At 52.7% G+C, this 21,648-nt stretch overlaps 1 protein-coding gene across 1 annotated transcript; it reads right to left on the bottom strand.

The window, feature by feature from the left end:
• Window positions 1–3,377: 3,377 nt before the first annotated feature.
• On the bottom strand, window positions 3,378–4,509 carry LOC143265516 (uncharacterized). Its single transcript, XM_076538157.1, has 2 exons — window positions 3,720–4,509; window positions 3,378–3,619 (listed from the first exon to the last, which is right to left on the bottom strand). Exons 1-2 carry the CDS (start codon window positions 4,507–4,509, stop codon window positions 3,378–3,380), a joined length of 1,032 nt encoding a protein of 343 aa, XP_076394272.1.
• Between the last annotated feature and the right edge of the window lie 17,139 nt (window positions 4,510–21,648).

The raw sequence follows: 21,648 nt of genomic DNA, 5'->3' as shown, positions 1-21,648 counted from the left end.
GTGTGTGTGTGTGGATCAAGGGGGACTTCGGCGAACTGTATGTTGTGTCAATGTATTGTAGATGGGGTTGTGACATCGTGCCGTACTTAGTGTATATGGAGAGAGTAATAGAATTCGTAAACGGGAAGCGAGTGCTGTTTGGAATGGATGCGAATGCGACCTCGCCCCTATGGTTTAGTAAGGGTGGGGGACGCAGTAGAGAGAATGAAATGCGTGGAAGAATTCTGGAAGAATGGGTGTTAGCGAGTGGAATGATTGTGATGAATGAGCCGAGTACGTATTATACGTTCTCGGGTGTGACAGGGCAGAGTGACATTGATGTCACTCTGATGAATGAATCTTTAGCCAGGTGCCGTGTTGAATGGGAAGTAAAGAGTGATTGGGGAGTGAGTGATCATAATGTGATTGTGATTGAAATAATGTATGATGAGAGTCAGCGGAATGCCTCGAGCGTACGGAAGGGATGGGTGTGTAAGGATGTAGACTGGGAAGGATACAGGAATGATTTGATCGAATATGCGTTGATGTATGGACAGGATGTATGTGACGAAACAAACGTGGATAGGATGCTTGAGCGTATTATGAGTTGGATCCAGGATTTGAATGACAAAAGAATGAAAAGGAAAGTAAGAGTGAATGATAGGAAGATTATATGGTGGACGGATGAATTGAAACGATTGAAAGTTAAAGTGCGAAAGAGCAGGAAGCTATGGCAGAGAGCGAAAAGAAGAAGAAGCGAGGATGTTGATGAGCGACTGAATAGGTATAAAAGTTTGATGAAAGAGTATAAGCGTGAGTTGTGTAGGGTGAAAGAGGAAAGCTGGCGACATTTCGTGAGTGAGTCATCGAACCTGGATCCATGGGGCCCTGTGTATAGGGTATGTAGAGGGAAGAATGAGCGAGAGAGAATGAGATCGTTGAATGTTGATGGTGTGACCTATTTCACGTGGAGAGAATGTGCAGAAGTGTTATTAGAGCGTTTCTTTCCAGTCTCAGGTATGACAGGTGGAGTAAGTGGTATGGAAGAGAGTGTGAATCAAGTAGAAGACTTTGAATGGGATGAAGTGAATGAGGCCGTAATAGCAGCGAAGCTGAATAAGGCACCTGGCTTGGATGGAATAACAACGAAGATGTTGCGTGTGATTTGGGATGCGATTCCGGGATGCTTGTTGAATCTGTATAATGCGTGCTTGAGGAATGGATGTTTCCCGTATGAATGGAAGAAAGTGTGTGTGGTCGTTCTGCTGAAGTCTCTTGAGAAACCGCGATCGGACCCTGTGTCCTATAGACCGATAAGTCTGTTGTCTGTGCTTGGAAAGACGTTAGAGCGAATGATGGTTAAAAGGCATGAACGGAGAGTGAATGAGAGAATGGATGACGCACAGCATGGGTTTCGCAGGGAACGATCGACGGAGAGTGCTTGGTTGAGAGTAAGGGAATATGTACAAGAGAGTAGAAGTAAGTATGTGTTGGGTATATTTGTCGATTTCAAAGGAGCGTTTGATAACTTAGAATGGAAAAGTGTGATTGAATGGTTGCATGAAACAGGATGTAAGGAGATGCCCCTCTGGAAGAGTTACTTCCAGGGGAGGACAGCGTGTATGTGTGGCGTGAATGAGACTGTGTGGAAAAATGTGGAGCGAGGATGCCCGCAGGGGTCTGTCTCTGGCCCCTTCCTTTGGATTGGGAGGATGGATGGACTCCTGCGGCGTTTGAGAGAATGTGGATGCAAGTGTGTGGCTTTTGCGGATGATTTGTATTTGATGATTGAAGGACAGAGCCGAATGGAAGTTGAACGAATCGGAGCAGAGTGGATGAAAATAGTATGTGAATGGGGTGCAGGAGTAGGTGTTAGTGTGTCTGAGAGTAAGAGTGTGACTATGTTGCTCAAAGGCAGTATGGCTGTGAGTAGACGTCCGATTGTGCGAATGAATGGAGTGTCTGTGAAGTATGTAGATAAAGTTAAGTATTTGGGTATATGGATGAGTGAGACAATGAATTTCAAAGTGCATTTGGAGTATGTGAGGAAGAAGGTGACGAATGTGGTGGGTGTGATGAGAAGAGTGTTGAGGAGAGAATGGGGTATGAGGAAAAGAGCGGTGAGAGTGTTGTATAAAGGATTATTTGTTGCGTGTGTTATGTATGGTGTGAGTGTGTGGTATGATGTGATGCAATATGGATATGCGAGAGAGTTGATGAATAGTTGTCAGCGTGTTGTGTTGTATGCGTGTCTGAATGTGTGTAGAACTGTGTCAACTGAGTGTATGCAAGTGATGATGGGTGCCCTACCTTGGGATCTAGAGTGTGTAAGGAGGGGTGTGTGCAGTAGAATAAAGAATGGTGTGAGTCTGTGTGAGAATGAGCTCGTCGCTTCGAATGACTTGAATGGGAGGATAGTGGATGAGTGTGTGCAAGTTGTGAATGATAGGGCGTATGAGTGTTGGCAGAGAAGATGGGATTTAAGTGAGAAAGGACGAGTTACGTATGAGTATATTAAGGATGTTAGGTTTGCTGAAAGTTGTGTGAATTTTGAGCCGAATGTGTATGCATGTTTTCTGATGACTGGCCATGGTAGTATGAATGAGTTTTTGCACAAACGAGGGTTGGGTGAGAGTGAGCGATGTATGTGTGGTGCTGAGCGCGAGGACTGGAAGCATGTGTTGGCTGAGTGTGTGATGTATGCCGACCTCCGGGACCTGAGTGAATGTGGTGTAGTGAGAAGAGAGGATGGTAGTCTGGATGTGAGTGGTGTGTTGGAATGCAAGGAAAAGTATGAATGTTTTTGTGTGTATGCGAGAAGGGTGTTTGAGAGGAGAAGAGCGAGAGTGAGTGCGTGAATTGAATGAATGGGGTGTCTGAGGTGTGCGCAGGGTGGCTGCGAGGAGGTCAAAGACCTTAGGGTCGATTCCTACTCGTGGCCTTTGGAGGTTGGCGTCTCCACGTACCGGAGTCGCCGGCTGACCATTGCCGGGGGTTGCGGGACCCCCAAAATGGAAGCGGCTTTGGTCGCGCAGATCCCACCAGTGATTTTGACTGGTACCGCGGGGACCGAGGCGCCTACAGGGGCAACCCTGGCTCGGTCGTGGGTTGGACCATCGCGGGGGCAGTGGTTTAAAAGCCGCATGCTGGCTACAGGGCCTGCTAATCGGGCCTTCGGCGGGTGAGCTGCGTCCCAACAGCTCGGGTACCAGCCTGTCTTAGCTGGTAGAGTGTTGGAAAGTCACTCGGTCCCACCAGAGGTCGGTTACCGGGACCCGTAGAGCCTGGTGCCGTTTCTGGTAGTCCTTGCTTCGGCGGGGACGCGCTAATTGGGTGTATCCCAATTCCACGCCCATGGGGCCGTATGGTAGGGCCTATGGCGGGAACCGCACGATAAATCACACAGGACATCTGTCGTCGGACCAGATAATCAGGTCCGACGAGGCAGGAGGCGGTGGCTCGTCATCCCTGGGAAACAGGGTGTCCACCACCTCCGCCAAGAACTGGGGGACTAAACTCTCCGTGAGTGGGGGCGCCCATGGTCGAAGCTTACCCATGACCATTTTGTATGGGCGCCCCCACGCATCCTTGCCGCCTCCGGCGGAAGCGCTGGAACTGGCGACGGGCGTGATGGCACTCTCTGCGCATTTGCGCAATTTCGCCCGTCCACCAGTACGCAGCCCGCCGGCGGAAGCCGCCAGCCCGGGGCATGGAAGCGTTACAGATCGCTGTTAACGTACCCCGGAACCAGTCGGCCTCCTCATCCACATCGGCAACCGGCCCAGCCGGAAATTCTGGCCAGGCCGCGGCGAGGGACGCAACCATCAGGGCGTCCTCGTCTAGACGCTTAAGCGTCCATCTCCGCGGTGGTGCGGCCCTTAGGCGGCGACAGGTGGCGCAGTTATCTATTCGGATATAGAGGTGGTCACTTAAAGTCTCCACCTCCTCCCCCACCCTCCAACCGGACACGCGCTGCGCCGCAGAGGGCGTCGCCCATGAAAGGTCGACGATGGACTCCCCCTGCGGACGCACGGACGTGTTCACGGTACCCCGGTTCAACAGCCGGAGACGGTTTGTCGCCGCCCAATCGAGCACCGCCTCACCCCTCGCGTCAGTGCTGGGAGACCCCCAGGCTTGGGCCTTAGAGTTAAAGTCTCCCAGCACCAGGAGCGGACGGGGAAGGCAACGCGCAATGCACGCTGACATCTCGTCCAAAGACTCCTCAAATCTCGCGAGGGTCCAGCTGGGCGGTGCATAAATGCCCACCACCGCGGTTCCGTCCCAATTCACAGCCACGAATCCTCGGCTGCGAGTGATCAATTCGCAGACCGAGGATCCGGGCGAGGTGGTCCACGCGATTGCCACGGAGCCCACATTGTCCCCAAACCAGTGCGGATGTTCGGGGACTTTATAAGGCTCCGCGGCCACGACCAACCCTACCTGCCACTCGGCCAGGGTATGGACAAAAAGGTCCTGAGCCCTAGCCGAGTGGTTCAGGTTGGCCTGGAGGAGACAGCCCTTAGGGGGCATTATTTCTCGATTTCCATTGCCCCCTCCATGGCTTCTCCTCCCGGGCCACTTGCAGGCACATCTGCGACCGCCGATGGGGCAGAAACCTTTGACGGTTCAGCAACAGCTGCCTGCTCCTTGCGGAGCTGTCTACCCCTGCGGCGGGAAAATTGGGCGCAAGATTTGGCACCCAGTCTATGTCCCGCCGGCCTCCCTAAGTCCGAGCACAACGGACATTTAGGGGCCGCTGTGCATTGTCCCGCACGGTGACCGGCCTCACCACACCTATAACACCGGTCTGACCGGTCGTCATGTCCAGTGCACCGCTGCCTGACATGACCAGCTTCTAGGCAGCGGTAACACTGAAATGGTCTTGTCGGCAGGGCTTCCACCCTAACCGACAGCCAACCAACTCGAATCCTCCTTGCGGCTACAATCTTATTTAACGCCGCAAGGGGGCAACGAACCCAAACAGTCCCCAACCCAGAGGGGGACATCCGGACTTCACCTGCCCGGATGTCTCCCGCGCCACAGCCAGTAGCTGCAGCAATTGCCTCCACTACTTCTTTCGAGGTGACAGAGGCATCCAGGCCAACAATTCATTGGCCTGGCAACCCGGACATCCGTCCCCTCGAAGAGGGTCCTGAGACGGCCGGCCAAGTTATCAGCCTTGACCGAGCCGCCTTCCCCAGGTACCTATAAAATCATGCCGCCCGTTACAGCTTGCCTGTAACGGACGACATCGATTCCAATTTCCGCCAACTTAATCTTCTCCTTGGCCTCCTTCATCACATCCACGTATGATTTGGATCCGCCCGGTGCCCGGTGTGATGGACACCTCTGTGGTCCTAGAAGGACGAGGATGCCGCTTGGGAGCCTGCTGCTTCTGCCTTTGGGCAACTGGCGGTGCTTTAACAGCCACCGGTCTTCTCTGTGGCGCCGGAACAGGTGCAGCAGCCTGTTTCAAGGACCTTTTTGCCCTACGCCCAACCACCGTCGACCAGGTCTCAGTAGTCGAGACTGGTGGTGGCAGCGGAGGAGGGGGCAGACAGTGCGGAGCGGGCGCATTTTGCCTGCCTACAGCAGGTTGTAGAGTTCTAGGCGCAGCACCCTTCGCCGCACCTGTGGCCGATGTCGCCCTCGTTCTCGATGTTTTGGCCCTCTTGGGCGGAGCAGAAGGAGTCGCTGGAGCAACTGGAGGTGGCCGCGCCACTCCCAGCTGCCCAGCGCTCAGCGGCGGCCTTAGAAGCGAGGCTGGCAACAGCCTTTCCTGCAGCGCCACCATTTTCTTCTCGACGAAGCGCTCCATCAAGTTTATGAAGCGCTCCATATCCCACTTCTTAGATGGTAGTGGAGTGGGTGCACGTTCCATCATCGAGGGCGACTCAATGACCTCTTCATGTGCTTCCGGAAGGGAGACCACTTCCGACAAGCCCGGGGGAGGACATTCACAAGTGTCCATGGATTCCGACATTGGAGGAGTCCGCCTATGTGCCGGCTGAACAACCTCAGGACGGACCTCAACAGCGCCTCCGATGCGCGATCTGAGGTCGTCCATCTCGCGACGAAGGGTTTTCATATCCCTTCTCATCGCATCTAACTCCTGGTCCCTCTCCCGGAGCTTCTGTTGGAGAAGGATATTCTCCCTCTCCAACTGAGCCGCATCCCCCTTAGTTTGAGCACGCCTATACGTGTGCATCAAAGCAGCTAAAAGGTAACGAGAGGACTCCCGAACCGCGCGCACGTACGTGCCCTTCAAATTCTTAGAATTCGCAGCCACTTTCTCGAGTATACGCCCATACTCGAGTGCGTCGGCCACAATTTCAGAGCCAGTGCGCCCGTCCAACGGTCTGGCTATGTCGTCGACTTCCGCCAACGGGAACGAGCCCCGACTAGGTGGTCGCGGGTCAACGTCTGGGTTAAAGACCGCCCTCTCCGCTTTCGAATCGGCTTCTCTGAGGTGCGTCTCCAGCAGTCGCTTCTTAACGTCCTCAGGGTTCCTGAAGTCCCCTGATGAAATGGGCTTAGCCCTCTTCCGGGACGTCACGCGGCCCAGTGACGCCACAGAGCAGATGGAGTAATCGGACTCCTCTCCACTGTCCGCTCGCTCCGATACGGCGGCTGGTGACGCTCCGCGATGCTGCTGTCGAGGTTGAGAACGGCTTCTGTCGAATCTCGACCGGCGCACTAACGGGAAGCCAACATCCCTACCGCGCGTCTCTGCAGCAGCGGGAGACACAGTGTGAGGGAGACGGGCGTCTTCCCCCTCGCCCACAGGCCCACTAGTTGTGGATGGGCCCGGCTGAACCTTCACAACAGAGGGTCGGACCACCTCATCCCCAAGGGATGGAGCGGGGGAGGTGACCAACCCACCATACCCGGGGAAGCCTAGTTACTCGGGGGGGGGTCGGCAGGTACCCCCGAGGGACCGTTAGAGACTGCCCAGTTTAACGTCCCGGCAGCCATGCAACTCTCGGCACGGTTGTCCTGCACACCTTAGTTTGGGACGACCCCCCGAACCCCAATCGCCCCCTTTTCGATCCTCCGTGCGAACCTGTCCGGCATGGTAGTACCTGCCAGGGTCCAAAGACCCCGCCGGCATAGCCTCGCACATCACGGGAACTACTCCGGGAACGACCCCCTTTTATGCGGACTCATACCGCAGGCAGGGGCTACCGTGGCCGTATTCCGCCCCGCGACCACACAGCGGATTTTTTATAGAGGTTTACTCCTCGCGAGCCAGCCGGTTAAGGCAAGCTCCCCGTTCCTGCAAAACATGACCACAGGCTTACGGTGTGAGCATAGGCCCCCCACTGGGGACCCGCCGTTCTCCCGTTAGCATAGAGGCCCTCGGCCTTGGGCAGCCAACCACCGAAGTGATCGACTACCGAAGGCGCAGTTCCCCTATCCCAGCGAACACCACGTGGAGGTGGGAGATCCGACTTGTGCCACCCCGGCACCAGTTCGTCCGCCTCGTCTGCCAACCTTTTTTTTTTTTTTTTACGTGGGGGAAATCTTCCAAAGATACCCCGCACCCTTGGGGGAGGGCACGGGGTTATGTGGGATTCTTACCCACTAAAACCCCCACGGTGGTCCTCCAATGACGCACAGGGGGCCCCAGGAACTCTAAAGAACACAACTGGGGCCCCCGCGCCTTGCTCTTTCGAGCCCTTCCCGGGGGAAGATCATAAGACCTCCCCCCCTTCAAAACAGGCTAATCTAATCTAATCTTTACGGCAGTGCCCGGACCACCGAGGCAACCGCCGTCCCCCCCGGGGCAGCGTGCAGGGCGTCCTGGGCCCCCACCCAGGACACCTCTGCCCCCGCGGCGGCTCTGCATGGGGTGACATAAGGCCTCTTCGGAGCCGCCGCCCCCCATCTGGTCAGAGACCTGAAAAAGGCCAACGGCCCTCGGCGTTACACCGACGGGCCGTCGGCCTGCAATCCTCAAATGGAGGAGTCAAGCCGGGGCCCACGACGGCCCCGACTGCTCCTCCGAACAGCTGCAGTTGAACTGCTGGAAGCAGCCGCATCTCGACGGCTGCGACCTCTTCTCCTCCTCTGCGGGTCCGCTTCTTCGCGAACCCGCTCCGCGGCCTCCTTCTGCAGCATCACTTGCTCGCAGAAGGAGGCCACAGCCTTCCAGGACCTCTCGCTTGCCAGCGATGCCCCAACTAGGACTGGCAGCGAGAGGTCAATAGTCGTCTGCCAACCTAATCTAACCTAACCTTACCTAATCTAACCTAATTTTGCCTTGCCTGGGAGTAAGGGGTGTTCGAGTATGTTCAAATATATAATATATTTAAATGTATGTAATGTCACAAATATTCATTTTATTTAGTAACTTTTATTGTTAATAACTTTTTAATAAACAACGAGCGACGGCAAAAACCTTCTGAAGGTCACTCAGGTGGGTGACCTTGACAACATATGTCAAGGTCAAGGTCATCGGAGCTGGCTCCCTCCATTGGCATATTTACCAAGAAAATATTATTATGATAGTTCAAACATTCAAGATTAAAATGCAAAAAGATTTAATTAATTTCGATAAATAGTTTCCGAGATAAAAATTCATATGTACTAGTTATCTAACCGTATTAGTTAACTAGCAAATCAAAATTCGATTTTCAACACAAAAAATTAATTTGTAACTCTAATACAATCATGATATCGAAAAACATTTGAATAATTTATCTCAGAATCGAAGATATTAGTTTTGTCCACGTTTTCGCTGTTTTTCGCCACTGTGCACTGAAGGAAAGATCCCTCTAAACGCCGCGAAGCTCGATCGCTGAAAAATGTAACGTGATCCGGGTAGGGGTGTATCCGTGAAGCAATACATATACAAATATAAAACTTTTTTATTTTTGATTTTCTCGATATTCAACTTTTACCAATAGATTCTTCGTATTTGCCTGATTAAAATGAGACCAAACACGATATAATTTGAAGCATATTTACTGGTTTAATTCACGATAAAAGTTGCTAACGCAGAGGAGGATAGCGAGTGAAGAAGAAAGAGACATTGCGGTCATGGCAGTCGGCAAAGATCAAAAGTCTGTTCAATCGTTTGCAATGCTTAAGCATTGCTAACTTTTTTATTTTTCATCCATTTTTTTGTATAACCTTCTCCATCATATTTGTGACATTTTTCTGACTAAAATGAGACCCAACACGACGTAATTTGAGTTATATTTACTTGCAATATCTTATTGGAGTAAAGTCATCGTAACATTTGTAATTGTTACGCGCACGATCAAAAATTACCGAAAATTTCGAACGCGTGACTCTACGGCGTTTTACGGCGATAGAGTTGATTGGTTGTTAAGGATTGTAATACTGTTAACTTTTAAATAACAATTTAATGTTCAAAACACTTAAACCAAAGAACAAAAAAAATGTCGGTGTTGTAATGTGTTACCGGATTCGTGAATGTTAAAAAGGTGAAACTGTTAAAATTGTAAAGTCCGTAAATGTAAAAATTGTAACGACTCTGGAACCTAGGTTCAGATAGTTACTAGCGCTAGGAAGATAAAGAACGGCTTTTACCAACTAAACGACTCGTTTTGGAAAATAACTAAATGTAAAGATTGTGGGATTCGTGTGGTGTGCGGTTAAGGAGTGAAATCCATAGGTCAATATCTTTCAACAATAAGGTTTATTCAAATAAATAATGAAGATGATGAATTTAACAAATAACAAGTAACAAATAACAACAAAATATGAAAAGTATATTGGTTTGATCAAAAGAAACTAAATAGAGTTTGATATAATATTAATAATAGAAATAATAAAACTTGGCAAATTAAAGCGTATACCCGCTTTACCAGTCAAGTATTAAGAATCGTTGGGGCTCTTGACAGCGAAAACTGTTCCGGTTATACTTTTAAACGGTGGTCCACCTTGGCGCATTAGAAGGGGCCCCAGGAACTCTCAAAGAACACAACTGGGACCCCTCCAAAAGCACCCTTACTCTGTCTAGAGCACTTCCCGGGGGAGGCCAGTGACCTTCCCCAATACTACATGCTGTATTTTTACGGCGACACCCGGACTACCAAGGTGCCGCCGTCCGCCATGGGGCCGCGTGCAGGGCGTCCTGGGCCCCCACCCAGGACGCCACGACCCCTGCGGCGGTGCTACCAGGGGAGGCAAGAAACCTCCCCGGAGCCGCCGCAATCCCGCTGGGCTAAAAAGCCCGGATAATCGGCGGCCTAGTGCCGCCGAACACCCCCCGGACGTCTTGGGGTCAACGACCGGGACCTTCCGGCCCCGGTGCCACCCCTTCTCGTGTCAGAGCAGGCCGACCTGCGTCTCGACCGCTCCGCGGCCTCCTTCTGGAACATTACCTGCTCACAAAAGGAGGCCACCGCTCTCCAATATCTCTCACTTGCCAGCATTGCCCCAAATACTGCTAGCAGCGAGAGGTCGTGCCCGATTTGTTGGAGTAGGACACGGCGCTGCGCTGAAAAGGTGGGGCACTCCTCCAGCGTGTGCTGCGCCGTGTCCATTCCTTCCCCGCAGTGGAGGCATGCCGTCGACGACTCCTTCCCGATTCGACACAGGTATTCGCCGAAACAACCGTGTCCGGCGAACACCTGTGTCATGCGGTAGGTGAGCCTACCGTGACCTCTCTCCCGCCACTCTGTGAGTAGCGGCAGGAGAGCCCCAACAACCGGCTTATCGGCGTTGCGGCGCAACTCGCGTCGCCACCGATCTTCAGCCAGCTATTGGGCCTGGCGCTTGAACGCTTCAATTGCTGTGGGCTCTGGTGGGACACCATTGAGCTGGCGGACGGCACGGACGTGTGTATAGACCAACGCGTCCGCCGCCGCCAGCATTTCAAATGGTAGCAGGCCCGCCAGAGCCATCGCCGCCGCGTAGGAGATGGTGCGGTATCCCCTAATGACCCTGATGGCCATCCTTCTCTGCAGCCGGTGCAGCAGAATAATGCTGCCGCTGCACCGACGGGCCATCAGGGCGGCCGCCCATACGGTTGCGCCGTATAGGACCATCGACCGCACCACCCCCACATACAGGCGGCGAATCCTCTCCTGAGGTCCCCCAAGGTTCGGCATAATGCGGCCTAATGCGGCCGCTGCCCGCTCCACTCGGGGGACCAAGCAATCGAAGTGACGCTCAAAGCGCCAGCGGCTGTCGAGGACGAGTCCAAGATACTTCATCTCGGACCTGACCTCGACCAAGGCATTACCCACCCGGACCCAGGACTGGGGCAAACTCCTCGACCGCGGCATGCCATGAAAGACTATAGTCCCGGTCTTACGGGTGTCTATCCTCAGCCCCAGCTCGAGGATCTGCGCGACGACGACGGCAACTGTTTCTTCGACCAGACGAATGGCCCTCTCGATTGTCTCCCCGACGGCAAGAATAAGCGTGTCGTCTGCTTAGCAGACGACATACGCGCCGTCGGGGAGTACGACCCGCAGGACGTAGTCGTACCCCAGGGACCATAGGATCGGACCTAATACTGACTCCTGAGGCACGCCACGATTCACCGCCCTCCGCACATGGCCGCACCGACCCTTGTACTCAATCCATCTGTCCTCCAGGTAGGACCCGATCACCGCCCTCAGATAGGGAGGCACATTGTGATAAATAAGCGCCTCCCTAATGGCGGCCCAGGGTAGGGTATTGAAAGCGTTGACGATGTCCAGTGACACCGCCACGCACACCTCACCCCGGGAAACTGCCGCCTCCGCGAGCGACTTGACGCGCTTGATTGCGTCGAGCGTAGAACGTCCCTCGTGGAAGCCGTACTGGCAATCAGCCAGATCAGGTTCAACCGAGGACAGATGCCTGCCGAGGCGGGAAGCTATAATGCACTCAAAAAGCTTTCCCGCCTCGTTCAGCAAGCATATGGGCCGGTACGCAGAGGGGGAATCCACGGGTCTTCCCTCCTTTTTCAAGAGGACCAAACGTCCGGTCTTCCATTCTGCGGGGAAGTCGCCGCGCCGAAGGCAGATATTGAATACCCCCTTCAACGCGGCCTCAAGGACGCCCGCGGCCAAGACTCAGATTCTGCCTGGGACGCCGTCCGGACCCGGGGAGCAGTTCTTTGCCCGTTTCAGCGCCACGGCGAGCTCCTCATCCGAGACCCCCAGTTCGTCGGACCAATTGAACCGATCCGACGGGGTCACAGGCGGTGCATTATCCACACCCTGCGGAAATAGGGTGCCCACCACCTGCGCCAGAAATTGGGGGTCCAGGGACTCCGTCACGGGAGGCGCCCAGGGTCGCAAACGACCTAAAACGAGCCTATACGGGCGCCCCCACGGATCCTTATCCAGGGCTGCGAGGAGCTCGTCCCATGCCTGGGCCTTGGCCACTTTGATGGCCAGCTGCAGGGCTACTACCTTCTGCCGGTAAAGCCCATACAGCGTAACCACCCACGTCGGATTTTCATTTCTTCGCCGACGGGCACGGTTGTACCGGCGACGCGCCCGGACGCAATCGCTGCGAAGTTCAACGATCTCGGGCGACCACCAGTACACCGACTTCCTACCCGGGGAACCGGTACGTGGCATGGCCGCATCGCAGATCATAGTGACTGCGCGGCGAAGCCACTTGGCCCCCTCTTGCTCGTCGGCTGGCCTGGCACAATCTGGATGCCAAGCCACGACGTGGGCAGCAGCCACTAGGGCGTCCTTGTCTAAACGTTTGAGTGACCACCTCGGCGATGGCCGCGCTCGCTTCTCCGGGCGACCTCGGGGCTCATCCGGGGGTGAGGCGGAGAGGACCATCGTAATATAGCGATGGTCTGATAGCGTCTCCGCCTCCTCAACCACACGCCACCCCGAGATAAGTCGAGCAGCAGCGGGAGACGCGAAGGAAAGATCCACAATGGAGCCTCCACGCTGCCGCACGCACGTATGGACTGAGCCCGTGTTGAGCAAACAGAGCCCCAGTCCAGCCGCCCAGTCGAGCAACATCTCACCCCTCGCGTCGGTCCTAGGGGACCCCCAAGCCGTAGCCTTAGAGTTGAAATCCCCCAGGACAATGACCGGACGAGGCAGGCAGCGGGAAACGCATTGCCCGACCTCGTCTAGAAACACTTCAAAAGACTCGAGGGGCCAGCTCGGAGGAGCGTAAACGGCCACAACCGCGGTGCCACCCCAATCAGCCGCCAGGAACCCCCGCCCACTCTCGATCCGAGAACATGGCGGAGATCCAGAACGGCCTGTCCATACAATGGCGACGGAGCCCAGATCGTCACCGGTTCAGTTTGATTGTACCGCGACTTTACCACCACACCCAAACCTGCATCCCGCTCGGCCAGAGCCTGCGCAAACAGGTCCTGCGCCCTGGCCGAGCGGTTCAGGTTAGCCTGGATAATGAGGCCCGAGGGCCCCATTTCAAGCGATGTCCATGGGGCCCTGGGCCCCATCTACCTCGGCGCTCGTGCTCGGCGCTGTAACGTCCGTACCTGCTGCCACTGGGGCCATAACCGCACACAGAGGAGACCTCCACTACAGATACCTCAATCGGCGCAGGGGCCAATGCTGTCGCTGTAGGGGGCGCTACTGCCAGCGCAGGGTCGGCAGTTTTACGCGCCCGCTTTCCTCTGCGGCGACGACCACTCCTCGAGGTCTCCTTCACAGCACCGCAGAGTTGTGTGCCAATACGGTGCGCTGCCGGCCTGCCCTAATCGGCGCAGACGGGACACCTCAATGAGGCCGTGCATTGCGCGGCACTGTGGCCCTCTGCACCACAGGCATAGCATCGGCCCGTCCAGCGCGACCGCGGCCGCCACTTCCGCTGGTGTAATCGAGGGCATGAGCCCTCGGACTCGCAAGTCGGCTGTCTTCATCGGACGGGCCACTCTCGCACCAGTGCCCTCCAACACATTCGCCATCTTGGCGGCAAGGAGGTCAGCCTTGGCTACACGTTCTGGCCCCGGAACTTCTAAAATGAAGGCCCCAGTAGCCGCTCGCCTTGGGCGCACCAAAGGTACTCCCAGTGCCGCCAAATCAATCTTAGATGTGGCTTTGGCCATCACCTCCGCGTACGATGCGGAACAGCCTGCGGGAATGGACACCGTCACAGCCGCAGTGTTCCGGTTATACTTATCCAGGAGACTTCTAGCTTGCTCGACTTCGAAAACTGTTCTGCGATTTAGGCGAGTTTCACTCGACCTTTTATACTCGCCAGCCTGGCAAATTCTTGGAAAACCCCCATAACGTCGAAATATATAATTATCGTATAAATTTGTAATTAGACATTAATTGTGCAAACGAACGATTTAATTACATTGTTCATATCGCAATCAACATAATAGTTTATGTTCCTGATATAAAAGTAGTAATTTAATAGTGTTTTAATGAAAATTGCATTTTCTATCTCCTTCTATACACTACGCACGACTTCTATACGGATCGGAGCTAAATGTATAAGCATACGATGCTTCTAGAACATTCCATTGAATACTATTATAATTTACAATATATATTGCAATAAACTAACATCTGACTTTAGTTACGGGTAACATAATATTAGTACGCTTGATATGTATTGACTGATTTGTTTAGCTAATGATTTTAATAACTAAAAATATTCTAATTGTAAAATATATTCCTATCCTTCTCTAAGATAACGCGAGAATACCAGGAAATTCGGGGCGAACGTCGTGGCACGTAGGCACATAGCATTACGGAATTTTCCATGGAGAATTATATATTTATTACTGACAGTTTACTGAATTCTTATGATACTCGATTTGTCTAATGTCGCGGTCGGTAAGGGAGAAATACAGTCGATAATTGAAGAAATGACACTGCAATGAAAGTTTGAAAATTCTTTAGGGATGTTACAAAATGTTCTAAGTATAACTGTTGACTGTTTCGAACGTTCTGTACTGTATGAACGAATTTTCAAGAGAGATCTTTACTGTACGGAAGATTTTTTGAGAGTCATCCTTCAGGACTTGTCTCGAAGAAGGAAAACTGTGAAAAGTGGAAAAATGGGGAAACTGTTCTGATTGGCTTTTACTGTTTGCTAATAGTATTACTTAAAAAAGGACATCATCCTACCCCGTGCGCTCTTAGCGCGATCCGTGCGGAGTACGGTGGGCCTTGTGGAGGTGGAAAGAGAAAGTGGACGTAAGACAGAATTGCCGTCGGGTTGTCAACAAGGGGACCTGGTATATGTCTCCTAGGCCCTGTCCTCGGACCGTCAGGAAATTCACGTTTATGGAATTGGCAATTAGCTGTTGAGACCGTCGAAAGAACTTGGAAATAGAAATCGTAAATTTTAAAAATACAAAAAGACTCTCAAAAACAGCTCTGGTATTTGCATGCCATGAACGCGCTCGCAACGTGCAGGCCAAATGTTAGTCCCGTGCACAAATTGCTAGCTGCCTTCGTGAAAAACAAAGTCATAAATTTAAAGTTTCTAAAGATACTGTAGGAAACGCGATTTCAAATGTATACCGTGAAACAGAAAGTACAAGTAAATATGTCCCAAAATACGACGTGTTTGGTCTCATTTTAATGAGAAAAGTGTTACACATATGAGGGAAAACATTTAAAAAAAAAAATCAAAAATGAAAAAGTTTTATTCTTGCATTAGGAGTGTCCTACCGATAGGTCACTGTTTGTTTACGTTCAGTCTCCTTCACTCGGGATGACAGTAGCTCCAGGTCGTGGCGAGTGCACGTGTTCGGGGGTCGCTCCGCGTTAAAATCCAGTTTTAGTGTGGAAAAGTGGTAAAAGTGTGGTAAATAATGTTGTGAAGTGAGGGGAAACCGCGGGGGAAGTGAGCGGTGAAAATTTTGTGAAAATCGGAAGTGGAATAATGAAGTTATAAATAAAAAACGAAATTTCGGTAATGGCGACGGCCACGCGATGCGAAGGAAAGCATGGAGTGCAAACCCATGAGAAGTCGAGAGCAAGGAAACGAGTGTTCGAGCCGACCGCGGAATAAAATAAATGAGTGCGCGACTTAAACATGATTATATTATTATATCGCGAGCGAAATTAGTGCAATTTAAGGGCGAAATATGCCCTCGAAGAAGGACTTGCGTGAACACGTGGTTGTGCGATATGTCGAAATTGTGAGAGAAAGTCGCAAATTAAATAAATTAAATAATGTAAATGTCAGAAGGGAATTAGAGTGCGAGGGAAGGGCGAATGAGGCATATTGTATGTACGCGGTAGTTAGCCTTTGAGTTTTTCTTTCTGTGATCTAACGGTGAATAGATCGATCGAGTAAACTTCGATGTATCGAACGAACACGTGGACATCTCCGCGCGAGGTAAAGCGCAGAGCGAAAATGCCGGTTCGCAATATCCAACATGGCCGAGGAAGGCTGCAGGCGCATGGAGAGCGGCTCTTAAGGACGAAGACTAACGGCCATATCGAGAAGAATTCGCGAATCACAAATCTCATCGCGAACGAGGCAACACGCATTACCGATCCTTTTCATACGTAATTGTAGTTACTATTCGCGGTCCTTGTTCTCCTGCGTACCTGCGCTCTATATCGATTAGGATCTGTCGTGCATCCCCGCTTTCGCTGATCGATGCCGATAGATCGCCCCGTCGTTCTTCTTGTTCCGGCTCTTGGAGAAGTCACACGCACCCGAGTTACTTTCCAATTCGAATTCCGCGAAATTGTGATAATCCGCCGAGCTATTACCATTATTTAGAGACACCGTATATCGATCAAATTGACAAGCGGGAACGTCGTGCCCGCGATATTTTCCGTGTTGTGCCGTTAATTCGTGAAAATCACCGTTGCCGACGCCATAACACGTGGCGAGACTCTCAGCCTTTATTTCGACCGGTATCTCGTGCTTCCGCGGTCGGACCTTGATCGCTGCGAGATTTCGTTAATATCATCGCGTAAAGATTTCCGTCGCGTTCGAAGCTAACGCAGAGTTCCGCCCAAGATTTCCGACGCGTTCGCGTGCAGCGACCCGATCAAGGGCAAGATCTCCGTGCGTTCCATCGAACTTTCGTCTACCGGTCGATGTGTGACCTTTTGTACTCTTAGTTCAAAATTTAAACTGTGAAATCGTAAATAAAGTGACTGTGACTGTTTCCTGTGTAAAAAGTGTTAACAGTTAATTCCCGTCCTCCATTCCCGAATCCAAAAACCTATATAGAATAAAATCCAGCCCATTACCCAACATTAGCGAAAAATTGTTGAAAAGTTTTGAAATCAACTTTGGACAATTTTAATGTCCTTTTAATATGTTGTCAAGGGCATGGTTCTGGACAACCTTTTCCTTATGCATAATTGACGGAAAGCTTCAGTTTTCGAGATATTAGCGAAAAAAAAAAATTGAAAAACGAATATCCATGTTGTCTTTTACTTAATTATGTTCATGGCATTTACGCAGACAAAAGAAAAGCCTGGAAGAACTGTCTCACAGTATTCTATACAATTCTCCCCATTCCACTAAAAAGCGTGAAATAAAATAATTTTAAGAAAAAAAAAATACGCCGACTTCGAAATGCACTAAAAAGTATAAAATAATTTCTATTTCCTAATGAAGTAATTTCTATTTCATTCAATCATACAATTACGTAACAGATATGAATGAGACCTATTTACTCATTAGGTAGTATATTAAATACATTTCAACCTTTTCGGAGGCGGCGCAAAATTTAAAGATTTTCTTGAACATGTCAACCTTTGGACAGCCGAACATAGGCAAAGCTTGTATAGCTATTTTTTTTTCTATAGATGTAACTCGACAGCACGCCGCGAAGTAGGTGTTAGTGCGTAAGGAATGTAACTATGGTTTATCTAGTGTAACGAGGCATATTTTCATGCCTCGTTACGAGTGGCCACTAGGCCCGCCGGCCTCTCTCCTCCGCCCTGCCAACCCCTCGCGGCGGGGCGTATGCAAGGAGTGCGTGTTTTTTTGTAGTGCTCGTTTTTTTTTGTTATTCGCGCGCCCCTTTTCCCCCGGCACCGGCACGAAGACCAGCGGCCCACTGAAGAGACATCCGCGGCCCCGGGCGCGGGGAAAACCCCAACCTGAGAGATGGAGGCGCGGGACGGGGCCCGAAGATCACCGCCGCCTGCTGACCGGTCGCCGAGCCACCCGTCCACCTCCGCGGGGGCGACCGGCAGCCACCACCGAGGGACGCCAGGCCTGGGGACGAGCCACCCCAGCTGCCACCCGAAGGGGCCCCAGGACCTGGCCGAAACACCACGTGGCCCATCCCTGGCGCCGAAATCCTCGGGGAGGGGGAACTCCGCGCACCGAGGACCCGAGCCGCGGATACGGCGGGAGAAGCCAGCGAGCCGTGGCGCGAGCGTATTCCGGATTTATATATTTCTTTTTTTTTGTTTTTGAGTTCCTTTTGTATTGTGTGTGAGAGAGAGAGTGGGTCCGCGGACAGACACGTACGCCGCCCAGGACAGGCTAAAAAAAGGTAGGATCTTTGCTTTTCTCTTAATTGTGAGATCCAGGAGCGTGTGTGCGAGCGTGTGTGCGTGTGGGTGGTTCCTGGCGATAGGACCACCAGCCCCGGCGACGAGGACCCTAGGGACCGTATTTGCGGAAAATCTTTGTCTCGAGTTGAGTTTTCCGGTTCCGCGATTCTGGGCCGCTGACCCCCGTTCGGGTCACCATTTTCCCTTTTTCTTGTATTTTGCTTTTAGGTCCAGCGTTCCCTTTGTTGTCCACGACCCCCAAGAGGGCGTGCTCCCCAGGCGTACCTCACTTTTCTTTTCTTTTTTTTTCCGATTTTGTATCACTTGCGTGTACCGTGAGCCCCCGTGTCGCGATATCCTCACCGCAATTAGCGAACGCGACCCTGTTCCTTTTCCGAACATTGTACCACGGAGGGCTCATTTTCGTTGTTCTTGGAGGGCTAGCTTCGGCCCACAATAAAGCCAAATTTATCGTAGCTACTCGCGGATTCTCTACTTCTCTTCTGTCCCCCCGTGAGTACCGCTCCCGGAAGAGCTGCCGGAAGGGCGATTCCCCCGGACGCGTGCATTGCACTGGCGCCCCTTTAAGAAATCGTCCGTGGGTGTGCGTATCGGGACGTGGAGGACCGCTTTCCCTGGCCGCCCTCCACCTCGGGGACTTTTCCTTTCATCCCTCCCACCGATCCGTCACAAAATTGGCGCCCAACGTGGGGCCCGAGTAGAGTTAATCAAGGGACACGAGTATCCTGCATTAAAGGCTTTTCTTTATTCTTTCGTTTCGTTTGAAATTACCGTTAGCTGTCTCGTTATTTTCGCTAGCGAGTTTTTGTTTGCATATCGCGAACGGTTAGTAGGGAATCGTTTTTGTCTCTTTAACACCTACTTGTACCCGTTGTGTACAAGTAGTTTCCTATTATCGTTGCCGCGATCGTTGGCAGGGTTAAAGTACAAAAAGACCTGCTGTTATTTACGTATCTTTTCGAATTTACCGGTATACCGAGCCGATTTAAACGAACACTTTGTTTTGTTTCGTATTAGGAGTCGGCACCCGTCGAAGTTTAGGCTGTCGTTATTATTAATTTTTTTTTTGCTATCGTCAGTTAAACTCCGGGTTAGTCGTTGCAATTCGAAATGTCGAATCTTGAAGTCACGGAAACTGCCCGTACCCGCCGTCATGCTCTCCGCGAAGAGAGAGCCCATGTGCGGGAGCAGTATCGCTCATTTTTGGAGCGAAGTGACGTCATGGATATCGTCATGGTTATGGATTTGCTGGGACTAAAAGTTACCGGTAGATGGACCACGTTGACGGACCGATTTCAACGCTATCATTTTAGGCGCGAATTCGGACCCAACGCGGCCAGTTGGAATCCCGACGAGGATGAAACGGATGGTACTTTAGCCACCGCGGTAGAGGCGATATTGCAGGGTAGAAGGGGAGAGGATTTAATCTCCCGCTACGAAGCGATCCTCTGCCGATCTCCTCGTACCTCGCGTTCGTATTCCCGTAGAGCGCGGGCCATTACAAGTGCCACCCCCGCAGCTGCTCCGGCCACGATCGTGACCGCCCCTTCACGCACGATTGCGGAGCCACCTGCGAGGGGCAGCTAGGCCACGCTTACGTTACCGAGAGGGCCAGTTACCCCCGAATTTCCGCGCGGTTGGGTTGAGAACCCCCAGTGGCTGCCCACTGGTGAGTCCGGCGGGCAAGGGAGAATTTCCCTTAGTTTTCCTTCTCGCGAGGTCGAAAGCGTGAGGCCGGCCGAAACTTCTCCCCACCGCCCCCTAATTGCAGCGAGTCCACCGCGAGTTAGGGACTCGCGAGCCGCGGAGCCTGTCGCTTCAGAAAGGGAGGGAGAGCGCGTAGCGCCCCGCCCTGCCCCGCGAAGGAGTCTAGGTTGTTATTCGGCCCCCCTCCCGGTCACAGAGAAGATCGGCAGCGATCCCCGTGCGACGCGTTCCGAGAGGGGGGAGACTCCTGCCGCGTCGCGTAGAGAGCGAGAGAGAACGACGGGCCGACATATTCACCGTCGGTCGACTCCCCCACTCCCGCGACACACGGATGAGTACGACAGCACCGCGAGCAGTGGGAGCGACGGAGAGGTCCCACTGCCGACGATAGAGGAATTGCGCGTACACAGGCACTTGCCCCAACGCGAATCGCGACGCGAAAGATCGGATGAAGTTCGCGGTTTTCTACCAGCGGACCGTTTGCGATTCCGTGCACCGCTGGGCAATATGACGTCCCGTGGTCATCCTCGCGTCCCTTCTCCGCAAGACGACGAAATCTCCGTGTACGAGGAGTTCGAGCGCGAGCGTCGACATAGGGTTTTGTCCCGAAATGCGGAGCCCCGTGATCTTGCCCCGAGGGCGCCGGTGGAGGCGCCCCGTGACCCCGCACCGGCGATACAGGAAAGGGAGACAGAAGCTCGTCCACTCCCGGGCGAGTCATGCTGCCCCTGTTCCCGCCATGCGGAAGGACACCGGGAAGTGGTCACGAGACCCGAGGTAGCTGCTCCTCCCCCACCCCAGCAGCCAGCTTATGGTGGTGGTCTCCGCGAGGCGCAAATTATAGACGTTTTAACGAAATGGCGCATCTCGTTTACTAACGAATATGAAAAGGACCCCGAAACGTTTTTGGCCCGCCTCGAAAAGTGCGCCCGAAGCACCAAAATCAGGGAATCTGATTTGTTGGAGGCGCTTCCGGCTGTCCTTGACGGAGAGGCATGGGACTGGCAGCAGGTCAATGAAGGGGAATTCAAGAACTTACATGAATTCTCCCAGGCCTTCCGCAAGCGCTTCGGAGTGAAGGACCTCCAGCTTCACCTTTTAAGCGACGCTGGCAATCGACTGCAGAGGGAGCGAGAGTCGATTGGGGCGTTTATCGATAAACTAGTAGCCATCTTTGCTCGTATGCCCTCTCCCCCGTTGCTTCAAGACCGCCTGAGTATTGTATATAACAACCTCAGGCCGGAGTATCGCCAAAGGTTCCGTCGGTCGGAGTTTGATACTTTCGAAAAGCTCCGCGACCTAGGGGGAGAAGTAGAGGCGGCCGCGGAAAGGGAAAGGCTCGGGCACCGTCCGTTGGTTTTGCCCGACCCGGCCCGTAGGCCACCCCCGCGAGAACCTCGCTCGAGGTTAGCCGCGATTGACGCGCAACCGCGCTCCGATTCGTCACCGGATCGTTCGAGCCGCGAGGAGTCGAGCAAAAAGAGGGTGAGCTTTTCAAAGTCAGATGCTGTAGAGAGAAGAAGCTCTCCGG

This window comes from Megachile rotundata, chromosome 12 (genome assembly GCF_050947335.1).
Source record: "Megachile rotundata isolate GNS110a chromosome 12, iyMegRotu1, whole genome shotgun sequence".
Classification (NCBI taxonomy): domain Eukaryota; kingdom Metazoa; phylum Arthropoda; class Insecta; order Hymenoptera; family Megachilidae; genus Megachile; species Megachile rotundata.
Note: the sequence above shows the minus strand (reverse complement) of the source record. Positions and strands in the feature narration are given on the sequence as shown.

What these genes read in the sequence shown, in the direction of transcription:
- LOC143265516 (XM_076538157.1), bottom strand. Translation starts at nt 4,509, where the DNA reads ATGCCCCCTAAGGGCTGTCTCCTCCAGGCCAACCTGAACCACTCGGCT. An exon ending in GGAGGCCGACTGGTTCCGGG is followed by an intron (nt 3,620 to 3,719) that starts GTACGTTAACAG and finishes GCAAATGCGCAG; the next exon opens with AGAGTGCCATCACGCCCGTC.